Genomic DNA, 12,143 nt, shown 5'->3' with positions numbered 1-12,143 from the left:
ATTTGCTTCACCTGCTTCCTATATCTGACTTGTAAGGATCCCACCAAAGTTTTGCTCCACAGGGCAGGCATTTAAAGAGAAAACAGACTCTGTTAAATTCCAAATGCATGTAAAATGTTAGGAGTAATTGTCTCTAAAGAGGCCAGGCATCAAAGGTTTCCTGAGGGGTTTCAGCATTCCACCCTGCATTTGTGTATTTTAAGAAGCTATTTAAGTCACCTAACGACATTTATTTTTTTGAATTTGAAACTAGTACGCCAGGTATTCATTTTAAAAACCAAATTAACTGCAGATAGCCTCTTTGCTACAGCAGTGCCAATGCCTCGCAAGACCTGGTGGGGCAGGGTCTGGGAAGCACTAAAGCCGCCTCTCCCGCTGTCCCACAGATGTTCCCCCAAACACCCACCGTGCCTGGCAGGGCACTCTGCACATCAAGCATGTCAAACTCACGGCCCACGGGCCGCATGTCTCATTTGGCCCATGTTAGCCTTTGAGTTTGACATGTTTGCTGTACATGCTTCCAGGGTCTCGCCAAGCTCTTCCCTGACCCGGGAGCACTCAGACAAATGTGGGCGGGGCCACCTTACCTGCGCAGCGTGAAGCGCACCGTGTCCTCGTTGTGGGAGGCCACCATCACTTCAGCCTTGCCATTGTTCTTCAGTTCCTCCAGGACATAATTGAGGCACCTGGGGGGAGAGGCACGTGAGCCTGGGCCTGGAGAGCTCCCCACGGGGCAAAGGCCACAGGTGGGCCCAGGGCCACTCAGCGAGCCCGCTCCTCCTAGAGGTACCCATGGTGCCAGGACAAGACAAGGAGCACTCAGCCTTCTCAGCACCTGTGAGTACGAAAGAAAAAGCAAGCAGCACTGGGGTTAGGCATCGGAGGAAACTAGCTGAGGCACATGCCCTGTGCGCCCAGGACAGATGCAGCTTCACGTCCGGAAAGGGGGCTCCCTGTGCAAAGCGAGGGCAGAAGACAGCGCACATGCTGACCTTGAGGTCTGAACAGGAGAGGCGCATGCAGCTCCTGGAAGGAAGAGGGCGCTGCCGGGGCCGAAAGGCAGGTCAGTGAGGGAGACCCTCGGGGGTCTTTGAATTTGCAACACATTTGCACCACCTCGCAGAGAAACAGCACACAACCACCCTGTCCGTCCTGCATGAACTATCACCAGACAAACGCAGCACGAGAGACGGTGATGGTCCCTGGAAATAAGGTGAGTGCAGTGTGGGGAGGGCTACCTGGGCCACCAACAGGAGCTGCCGGGGACCCAGGCCAGTTCAGTTTTGTGGGTCGACGTTTCTATATTAAAAAAGCCACCTGGCCTGGCCAGTGTGGCTCAGTGGTTGAAAGTCGACCCATGAACCAAGAGGTTACCAGTTCAATTCCCGGTCAGGGCACATGCCCGGGTTATAGGCTCAGTCCCCAATAGGGGGTGTGCTCTCTATCCCTCACCCTTCCTCTCTCTAAAAAATCAATAAAGACATTTTTAAAACGACCTTAATGTTTTTGAAAAAGTAAATCAAAAGCAGAAAACAATCAGTTCTGGCCTCAGGGCAAAAGTCTTGCTCTTACCAGAAGCTGCTGTCTCCAGGGCTGCTCCCCCTTCGATAGGGGCCCATCGTGTCAGCTCCGGCACCAAGGAGGTATGTTTCCCTCCCCTCCCTTCCCCAGGTGGCCCTGCGGCTCTGGGACTTAAGAAGGACGGGCGCACCTGTGGTACATGGCGTTGGTGGCCTCGTACGTGGGGTTGATGGGGTCCTCATAGCCGATCTCCGCAGCGCGGGCCCGCTCCTGGGCCATGTAGGCACCCCGCACCAGCTTGGCTCCAAAACACCAGCCCTCTCGGCGAGCCAGCTCCAAGTCCAGGGTGACATTGTCATAGGCATCCTGCAGGGTCAGGGCCAAGAGTCAGTAACTAGGTCAGCCCCTCCAGCCAGCACTTCTAGGGCAAGTATGTCAAACTCGAGGGCTGCATGCCTCATTTATTTGGCCTGTGTGCGCCTTTGAGTGTGACCTGCTTGTCCTAGGACCTGTCTGGGCCTAGGAGCGTCCAGGGTACAGTCGGCAAGGGGCACTGGGGCAGCAGCTGGTGGCTGAGGGAGGTGCCCTGTGGGTGTCCAGGGGATCTGGAAGACAGGTGTGGGTGAGAGAGGCCCTTTGACCTTTGTCCACAAGGAATGGTGACGGGGGGCCACCTGCAGCCTCTTCTGTTTGGCCTGGGCAGTCCTTTGAGGGGAGACAGCAGGTGCCAGCAGCCACTGTATATGTGTCCCCTCAGGCTGATTTGGGGGTGGGCCCCTGCCTATATAACCCCTCACCCCCACCCGCGGCCTCTAAACACTTCACTGGTCTCCCCAAGCAGCCCGTTCTAGGGATCACCCTGAAGCATTACTGAGGGACATGCAAAATTCTAGGCAAGTCTTTTCTGGGCAAAGGCCCAGAGCTTTCATCGAATTCTTACAGAAAACGGTCATTCGTGAAGGCTTTGACATCTGGGATTTAAAGACATTGAGTGGACCCTGAACAAGCTCCTTTGTCTGGGACCTGGATCGGCCAACCTCCCTCCTCCACCTGGGGGTTCGGGGCGGGGGGGCTTGCCATCACCGCAGGGCGGGAGGCTCAGCGGCCGGACATACCCTGAGGTAGCACTGGTACGTGTTGAAGATGAGCGGCTTCTCCACGTTGAACTTGCGCTGCATTTCCAGCGTCAGGCGGCTGATGGCCGGCTGGAAGTAGGTCTGCTCCGCGTCCACCATCAGCCGCACCCCCGCCTTGGTGGCTTTCTTAGAGGTCAGGGGTGGGAGAGAGGGTTTGTCTGGGGCTCAGGTGAGACAGGCGCCCCCCCAGCCCCCGGGCACATCCCAGGCCTCGACCTTGGCCAGGACATCCATCCTCTGCAGCATCCTCCTCATCTGCTGCTCCTCCTCCTCGGTGAACCCCGACAGCAGAGGCTCCAGCTGTCCTGTCTGAGGGCGCACGTGGGCAGGTGTCAGCAGGCGCTGGACCACCCCTCTCGAAGCCTGTGCTTCCCCTGCCCAGAGTCTACCAATGCCTGCTGCCTGGTCCCCAGAACCAGCGAGACTCCCTCATCCAGGCCCCTCCTCCATCCTGTTTGCACATGAAGATCAGCGCCCTGCCCTGAGGCCGGCTGGTGACCCAGGGACAAGGCCACTTGGAGGTGTAACCTCACAGGTCAGGCCTGCACCAACTCTGCTCCCTCAACCTCCCCAGGACCCTCGGACGTCCCCCTCTGTTCCCACACAGCGCTAAGGAGGCTACCCTTGACCCATCCAATCACCAGGAAGGGCTCAGCCCCAAGCAGGGCGCGGGTCTCAGAGAAATAACAGCCGTGCAGCATAGACTGATGGGACAGAGGCACCAGCCCCAGATGGTGCCCTGCAGGGAGCTGGGACAGGCTGGCACACACCCTGCAGGCCTGCGTGGCACTGGGGCCCTCTGCTCTCCCCACTTGCCCGCTAACCCTGGCCAGGGCGCTCTGAGGAGGAGTGGGGGTCCGAGGTGTCTCAGCTGGAGGCTGGGCCCTCAGGGCTGAGGCTGGAGGTGTGTGGAAGGCAGTGTTTGCCTCTGCGGTTCCTTCACATCCAGCTTCAGAGGCGATTTCAAACACGGCCTCCGCGTTCCCGACACCCTCCCGGGGCAAGTGGAGTCTCATTCCTTCCCCTGAACACGGGCCGCCTAGTGACTGACTGTTAATCAACAGTCAGGCGGGGAGAAGTGGGATTCTGAGGCGAGGCTAGGAAAGGTGACAGCTTCCGCCTGGCCCCTGGGACACTTGCACTAGGAACCAGCGGCCACACAGTGAGGAAGCCCTGGCCGGCCGCTGGCCATGCAAGTGGGGACCCTCCACACTGACCCCAGCCTCTGCCGCTCCAAGTACAACCGCAAGGGAAACCCTGAGAGAGAACCACCTAGAGCCTGGGAAGGGGATCATATGAGCGTAGTCCTTTCAGGCCCGTGAGGTTCGGGGTGACCCAACATGCAAGGGCAGATGACATGGGAAGGCTCCCCAGATGTCCCTCGCCTCGTGGGTCTCTGTCCCACTCTATGGGGCACTAGTGGGTCTGTCTTCTTCCCCCTAGACCCAGCATGTCAAACTCAAAGGCTAACGGGCCAAATACCATAAATGAGGCATGTGGCCCGCAGGCCGTGAGTTTGACATCCTTGCCCTGGACCATGGGGTCCCGTGGGGCCAGGGAGGACAGTAGTCTTGGCCCAGGATGGGCGACAGGAACATGGCCCCTCCCGGCCCAGCCTCCTCTGGGACAGGGCTCACTGGCGAGCGGGGTGGCGTCACCTGCATGTTAGGGACCACCAGGTGCTTGGAGAGCTCGGTCCTGCTGTCGACGAGGCTGTTCCAGTCCAGCAGGTCCAGGGTGCTGCGGGAGAAGGGCGGTCAGCAGAGTGGTGGCAGCAGCTAGGATCTGTTTGGGGGCCTAGACCCCAAACCAGTCCATTCCCTAAAAGAGCACCCCGAAACCCAGTCCCCGCAGAACCCGGCTCAGTGTTCAGTTTCAAAAGTCAGATAAAATATGTCATTCTCTGTTTAAAAAATGAAAACCAACCCTGGCCGGTATAGAAACACGGTGGGAGCGTCGTTCTGTGCACCGAAGGGTCGCAGGTTCTGATTCCTGGTGGGGCACATACCCAGGCTGCGGGTTTGATCTCCGGCCGGGGTGCGTACAGGAGGCAACTGCTCGCTGTTTCTCTCTCATATCAATGTTTCTCTCTTTCTCTCTCCCTTGCTCTCTCTCTCTAAAAACAATGAAAAAAATATCCTCAGATGCGGATTAAAAAAAACACAAAAACCCAAAACATGAACGTGTCCTGCATCGGGGCAGCGGCAGCTCTGAAAACTCGGGGCTTGCACCAAGGCCCCACAGAGACCTCAGTCCCAGCCCCCCGCCCCTGAGGATGAAGCCAGGGGCCCTGCGGGGCTCAGCTGCCCTGGCCCTTCACCTGTCAGCCCGCGGGCCCAGGAGGGCTGTACTCCTAATCAGCTGCAGTCACCGAGCCTGTGCCCGAGCTGCCGGCCCCCCTCCATGGATCCCAGTTGCCTGTCAGCTCCCGTCCTGTGCACCTCAGGGCAGCAGTTTCTTTGGCGCCATCACCCCAAGGCCCACAGACTTGAGGGGGGTGACCAGGGTTGGGAGAGGCTGCTGGGACTCAGCTAACCACGCCTGACCGGGTAGCTGCCCATCTCAGGCAGGTGCTGCTCTTACCCGGACACGCCCAGGGTCTCTGCTCTGAACCAGTCCTCAATCTCCTTCCGGGACGCAATGCCCATCCTCGCCACGCTTTCCTGGAGAAGCGAGAAGGTGTCTGTCCCGGGCCCCCGGCCCCACTCACTCCCATTCCGTGTCTCCCGCCTGTCGGTTTGTGATCTATTGTGACTTGGTTGCACTGTTAGTTCCTGCTGTGTTTCTGCTCCACAGACGGTCCCTCCCCGCGGGTTCCGGATGCCCCTTTCCTGTCCCTGCAGCTCCGCAGAGCTCTGCTACCTGCAGGGCCAGCCCCTCCACCCTCCGGTCCAGTGTGACTGCAGCCTCTGGTCAGATTCCTTCCCCGCCAAACCCTAGCAGCTTCAGGGTGGGCTGCGGGCCCTGGAGCAGCTCTGGGAACCCACCTTAGACACCGCCTGGCCGTTTCTCCTGGGCAGGGCGCCTCCCCAGCCCCCCAGTGTCTACCCGTCTACTCACACCACCAGGGAAGGGCTGCCCACCTGCAGTGCCGCCACCTCCAGCTTTGTGTCCATGGCATCCAGCCCGGCCTTCCCTTGCTCGGCAGCCATTTGGTGAAAGAACCGTCTCCACTTGGTCAGCACGTCTGAGAACTGCAGCTGCAAATGCGGGCCTGAGCTGCCGTCACGGGCGCAAGCCCAGCTCCCGGCCCCCAGGACCCCCACACAGCCCCAGGGCCCCCTCCCATCCCATCCCATCCCACCTGTGTGCTTGGCCCCCAGCCCCAAGGTACTGGCACAGGAGCTTTCACTCAGTGCTCATGGTAGCCTGCAGTTCCTGCAAACTCTGCACGTGGAAGGTTCCAGCACTTACCAGAAACTGGGGTCTCCCCAGCGCAGTGAGCTTGATGGCTGAGAAGCCGTCATCGCTGGCCCCACCTGGGGAAGCCGCAGGAAGAGCCCTCAGGCTCCGGAGAGGGGTGGGAGGGGACCAGGAGCTGTGCTCACCCAGAACCGGCGGGCACACAGCTCCTCCACACGCCCCACCCCGTGGGGACAGTGACTCATTTGCGTTCGCCATGTGGGTCAGGAAGGCAGTGGGGAGGCCTGCCCATTCCTACATAGTCCTGATGGCCACCCCTCTCCCTGCTGCTTCCTCTCCCCTGCCATCAGCCCCCGGCTGCCCACAGGGGTGGCTCACAAACACAGACGCGTGTCCTGCATCGGGGCAGCGGCAGCTCTGAAAACTCGGGGCTTGCACCAAGGCCCCACAGAGACCTCAGTCCCAGCCCCCCGCCCCTGAGGATGAAGCCAGGGGCCCTGCGGGGCTCAGCTGCCCTGGCCCTTCACCTGTCAGCCCGCGGGCCCAGGAGGGCTGTACTCCTAATCAGCTGCAGTCACCGAGCCTGTGCCCGAGCTGCCGGCCCCCCTCCATGGATCCCAGTTGCCTGTCAGCTCCCGTCCTGTGCACCTCAGGGCAGCAGTTTCTTTGGCGCCATCACCCCAAGGCCCACAGACTTGAGGGGGGTGACCAGGGTTGGGAGAGGCTGCTGGGACTCAGCTAACCACGCCTGACCGGGTAGCTGCCCATCTCAGGCAGGTGCTGCTCTTACCCGGACACGCCCAGGGTCTCTGCTCTGAACCAGTCCTCAATCTCCTTCCGGGACGCAATGCCCATCCTCGCCACGCTTTCCTGGAGAAGCGAGAAGGTGTCTGTCCCGGGCCCCCGGCCCCACTCACTCCCATTCCGTGTCTCCCGCCTGTCGGTTTGTGATCTATTGTGACTTGGTTGCACTGTTAGTTCCTGCTGTGTTTCTGCTCCACAGACGGTCCCTCCCCGCGGGTTCCGGATGCCCCTTTCCTGTCCCTGCAGCTCCGCAGAGCTCTGCTACCTGCAGGGCCAGCCCCTCCACCCTCCGGTCCAGTGTGACTGCAGCCTCTGGTCAGATTCCTTCCCCGCCAAACCCTAGCAGCTTCAGGGTGGGCTGCGGGCCCTGGAGCAGCTCTGGGAACCCACCTTAGACACCGCCTGGCCGTTTCTCCTGGGCAGGGCGCCTCCCCAGCCCCCCAGTGTCTACCTGTCTACTCACACCACCAGGGAAGGGCTGCCCACCTGCAGTGCCGCCACCTCCAGCTTTGTGTCCATGGCATCCAGCCCGGCCTTCCCTTGCTCGGCAGCCATTTGGTGAAAGAACCGTCTCCACTTGATCAGCACGTCTGAGAACTGCAGCTGCAAATGCGGGCCTGAGCTGCCGTCACGGGCGCAAGCCCAGCTCCCGGCCCCCAGGACCCCCACACAGCCCCAGGGCCCCCTCCCATCCCATCCCATCCCATCCCACCTGTGTGCTTGGCCCCCAGCCCCAAGGTACTGGCACAGGAGCTTTCACTCAGTGCTCATGGTAGCCTGCAGTTCCTGCAAACTCTGCACGTGGAAGGTTCCAGCACTTACCAGAAACTGGGGTCTCCCCAGCGCAGTGAGCTTGATGGCTGAGAAGCCGTCATCGCTGGCCCCACCTGGGGAAGCCGCAGGAAGAGCCCTCAGGCTCCGGAGAGGGGTGGGAGGGGACCAGGAGCTGTGCTCACCCAGAACCGGCGGGCACACAGCTCCTCCACACACCCCACCCCGTGGGGACAGTGACTCATTTGCGTTCGCCATGTGGGTCAGGAAGGCAGTGGGGAGGCCTGCCCATTCCTACATAGTCCTGATGGCCACCCCTCTCCCTGCTGCTTCCTCTCCCCTGCCATCAGCCCCCGGCTGCCCACAGGGGTGGCTCACAAACACAGACGCGGAGCAGAAAGCAGGCTGGAGCGTGGAAGGGGCTCAGTCACTACATTTGTATCTGGCTTATGGCTTCCAGAGCGCGTCTCTGCTTCTATGGGAGCCTCCTGTCTGTTTGCTCCCCGGCAGAGTGGGCAGGGAGGCAAACAGGTGCCCCTGGCACTGGGCACTGGACGGCCAAGTGTCTGCCTGACTGGCCAGGGTCTCCCCAGCACCACTTAGAAGACTGTTCTGATCCTTGCCCGTCGGAAGGTGCGGGACCCACTTTCCCGTCACAGGAGGCTGCTGGGGATGCACAGGGGATGGCGCTGTGACCTGGCGGGTCTCTAACAACTACAGGACACGAGGCCTCAGTGACCCCCTCGGCAGGGACTCCCGTCGCGAGGCTGTGAGGAGGAATTCTCCACCAGAGATGGACACGCACTCCCTGAACAGTGCAGCCCTTGCAAACCCAAGTGCCTTGTGTACCCAGCGTCTTGCCCCTGCCACACCTGGGGGCCACTGGCCACCGAAAGCCTTCCGAGGTCCACGCGGGCACCCAGTGCCCAGGAAAGGGGAGGGAGGCATCTTCCTGGGGGCAACTGGATTCTTCTCGGAGCTGCTGGACACAGGCACGACCCCAGCGTGACTTAGGCCTGGCCTGTGGCTCCCCCATCACCCCAGGTTATCCTTACAACCGTCAGGGCCGCCCAGACAGAGAGGAAGCCCTGAGCGTGCACTCCGGTCCGGCCTCCCGTGCACGCATTTCCACGGGTCGCCGGGCTGGGCCTGGCAGGGGGACAGCCAGCCAAGAGCGCGGCCCCACCTGAAGCCTCGATGCAGCGCAGGAACGTCTCCATGTGGAGGTCACACTTGGCTTCGTTGGCGTAGAAGTAGGTGCGGGCGCTGACGACGCCGTCCCTGCGGTCTCCGAAGGCCTGGTGGGCCTGGTACTGCTTCTCCCTCTTACTGGCGCCTGCAAACGGCCTGAGCACTGACCGGGCCCGGCACCCGCCCCAGCCTCGCTCCCAGCACACAGGTGCCCTGACCCCCTGCACGTGCTCGAGGCTGTTTGCCAATTGCAAAGTCACCTGACCCCACACCCACTGCTCCTCCCCGGAAGAGCCCTAGTCACATGGCAGACCTGGGCCGGGGAGGCAGAACCCAGACCAACGGAGGGCCGGGAGGGTGCGTCAGCACACTCAGAGCCATGGCCTGGGTGCCCATGGACGTGGGTCAGAACTCAGCACCGCCCTTTGCCCCCTGGGCTGGCTACGCCCCCACTCCAGGTGCCAGCCATGGTGGGTGGGGGACCAGGGGGGTGGCGGTGAGAGCATTTGTTGGTGAGCAGCCCCCTGTTACCTCCGTCCTTCCTCTCCGCTGCTGAAGTGCAGGACCTTAGGGAAGGAAGAGGGCAAGGGTCAAGGTCATGCCACCCCAGGCACAACTGACAAGGACGGACCCATCAGGGTGAGAGAAAACGAGGCTGAGCCCTGAACCTGACCTGAAAGCTGTGTGAGGGCTGGTGAGCCAGGGCAGGGAAGAGTGACTCAGCCGCCCCACCCACCCAGGCCTCCAGTGACCCCTCTGAGCTGGGAGGGGAGCAGCCTGCACCGGAGAAGCCGAGGTTCCCCGTGGGCGGAGCCCTCCCCCCTGGACCAGAAGTAAAAGCCCGACAGGTGGGAGCTCTCTGAACAGCCCAGAGCACAGAGTGAGTCCTGGAAGGAGGCCTCGCTCTGCAGCCATTCCTTCTGAGGAAAGGACAGAACTATAGGGCCAGTCAGGGCTGATGAGAAACGAAGACGGGCCACCACCGGCGTACAAATTCCCCAAACGGATGAGCGAGGGCCCCTGGCTTTACCCTCCACCCCTCCTCATCCAGGCACCTCCCACCACCGGGGCCCAAGACTGGCCTGCTCCCACACACAGCCGGCCCCATCTCTAGCCACCCCAGCACCCCGCTGTACTCTTGCCCCTTAGACTTATTTTCCAAGCAGCAACCAAAATGTTTTTTTTGAAAATGAAAACCCTCCCATCATACCTGAATAGCACCCCCAGGCCTCATAAGGGCAGGACAGTGAGGCCAGCCCTCAGCCCTGGCCACCCCACCCCGACCAGCGCTCCGCCACACAGTCCCCGGCCATGCTCTCGCTGACCCTCTCCAGCCCTGCCCACTCCCACCCATCACCACCACCTCCCAGCATCACAGCAACCACCATCCCCTCCTCACAGTGGCGTGGGGTCGTCAGCAGGAGGCTATGTCTTCAGATGAAGGGAGCGCTCATCATGGCTGCCCACAGGCCCAGGGCAGGCACTCTGCAGCTTTGTCACCCGATTTGTATCTAAAGCCTCTCAGTCAGATACCACAGAGAGGGCTCAGCGCAGCTGCACAGCCCCGCAGCTCTGCTCATCTGCTCTCACCCCCAGGGAAGGGGCAGTGGCATCCCCCGGGGGCGCTCTAGGCCACGGGAAAGCAAGGGAAGCTGCTGACAGGGACCTGCACCTGCGGTGGTGACTCCACATGTGTTAAGAGGCTGTGCCCACTTTCACCTCACTGCCCCCGAGCAAGTCCCCAGGCCTGAATCTGGGACCCTGGGACAGATGCCTAGGGCAGGACCCACGAGGCCACAGCCTGGGGACAAGAATGGGAGCTACGCCTACAGCCACTGGTCCGACCACCTCATGCCAACCACAAGCAAGTACTTGATGTAGCAGAAGGAAGAGGGTGAGGTATGTGACCATGTTGGCCTCACATACAACAGACATCCCTGCAGGAATAAGGAGCTCCCACCCCAACCCCCAACCTGAGGCCCCTGGGCAAGGGCACCTACAAGACCAGCCCCAGGCCCTCCAAGGTGTGGCCCAGGCAGGGGCCTGGTCAGCTCGGGCAGCAGCCGGTGGGGCGCAGGCCTGCTCCACAACCACAGTCCGTGGCTCAGAGAAGGTGAGTGTTAACCACGGTAACCTGTCTACTAGGCAGATGGCCTTCCATCGATGGGAACCGTTACCTATATCTAAAGGTCTCCAGGCTCGGAGAACTCCCCCTTTCTCACTCCCAGCATGCTCAGCGGCAGGAAAGCCTCGGAGGTCATGGTTATTTCCGCCCCCAAGACACTCTGTGCACGTGTATCCCAGGGAGCTGCCACCACTCTGGGGACCGAAGCCCAGACAGCCTCCAGTCAGCCCTGGGTCTGCATAAACAGGACAGACACACCTGCCGTCACACTGTCCCTGGGTGTCCTTATCACAGCCCATCGCCAGGTAGATGACACCCTAGCCCCTTTCCCCTTCTCCATGGCCTCTGCCTGCTGGGGAGACCCCGTGGGGGTCCTCTCCTAGAGTCGGGGCCCTGGCCTCTGCCTTCCATCAAGTGTTCTGGGAAACACCACCCCACACCCTCCCCAGATGGCTACTATCTCCCACCTCCTGCTTCCTGCCCTGAGAAGCCCTCCTGGGCCTGCAGATGCCTCCACACTGTCTGTGCCTTTAACAGTTGTGCCCAAGGCAGGCCCGGCAATCCCCGCCTGCAGCCTTCATTTGGGGCAGGGGCCTCCACATCACTACAGGGTCCATGGGCACGTTTAGAGCCCCTCCTAGCTGGGACCATCCCATCAGCCAGGCAGCCAGGCAACTTGATGGTGCACACCTCAGCCCAGGCCCCTCCGCGGGCACAGGGCCTCTGGCAGCAGAGCTGGGCACAAGTCCTTGGCACATGCCACTGGCTTGGCTGGCAGTCACCCTGTTAGGATGGGGAGGGACCACCACTCACGTCCCAGAGCCCACCAAGTGGTGCTCCTGCAGGACAAGGGCTGCTAACAGCAGGGCAGTCCAAGGGCACAGGCCCCTGAGCCCCACGGCAGGGCAGGGAGGAAGCCAGGCAGGCCACCCTGGGGAAGGAGTCTTTTCATACAAGAGAGAGAGAGGAAATCCCACGGTGAAACCATCCAGTCCTCACCCTGACCCAGCGGGACACAGAGCCTATTAGTTAGTCAACAGGCAGCCACAGCCCCCACTGGAAACAGAGGGGGTGCTCAGCTGGAGAACCCCGCCTTCAAGACAGCGAATCACTAGGCAGGGGCTGGGCTCCCCCGGCCAATTGGCTGTGAGGCTTGGACATTCTGTTCCCAGGGCAGGAGCCTCATGTGACTCCTTTCCCTCCTCTCCCCTCCCCTCCCACCCCTCCCTTCG

General features: G+C 61.3%; 1 protein-coding gene across 3 annotated transcripts in view; it reads right to left on the bottom strand.

Annotated features, from left to right (window-relative positions):
• Window positions 1–6: 6 nt before the first annotated feature.
• LOC102259530 (proline dehydrogenase 1, mitochondrial) overlaps window positions 7–12,143 on the bottom strand; it is a 20,788-nt gene continuing 8,651 nt past the window's right edge. The window contains exons 3-13 of one of the 3 annotated variants that reach the window (XM_014547145.1): window positions 9,318–9,352; window positions 8,782–8,931; window positions 7,647–7,711; window positions 7,311–7,427; window positions 6,811–6,890; window positions 4,316–4,397; window positions 2,874–2,966; window positions 2,637–2,783; window positions 1,712–1,887; window positions 588–686; window positions 7–68 (exon numbers count right to left, since the gene is read on the bottom strand). In XM_014547145.1, the coding sequence (XP_014402631.1) occupies window positions 8–68; window positions 588–686; window positions 1,712–1,887; window positions 2,637–2,783; window positions 2,874–2,966; window positions 4,316–4,397; window positions 6,811–6,890; window positions 7,311–7,427; window positions 7,647–7,711; window positions 8,782–8,931; window positions 9,318–9,352 (1,105 nt within the window). In that variant the 3' untranslated portion in view covers window position 7. Of the gene's footprint in view, window positions 69–483; window positions 687–1,711; window positions 1,888–2,636; window positions 2,784–2,873; window positions 2,967–4,315; window positions 4,398–5,240; window positions 5,321–5,740; window positions 5,858–6,071; window positions 6,388–6,810; window positions 6,891–7,310; window positions 7,428–7,646; window positions 7,712–8,781; window positions 8,932–9,317; window positions 9,353–12,143 lie in introns of those variants that run through there. The other 2 variants (XM_005875547.2, XM_014547147.1) reach the window with 2 other exon arrangements.

This window comes from Myotis brandtii, unplaced genomic scaffold (assembly GCF_000412655.1).
Source record: "Myotis brandtii unplaced genomic scaffold, ASM41265v1 scaffold463, whole genome shotgun sequence".
In the NCBI taxonomy this organism is placed as follows: domain Eukaryota; kingdom Metazoa; phylum Chordata; class Mammalia; order Chiroptera; family Vespertilionidae; genus Myotis; species Myotis brandtii.
This window is presented reverse-complemented; position numbering and strand designations above follow the sequence as displayed.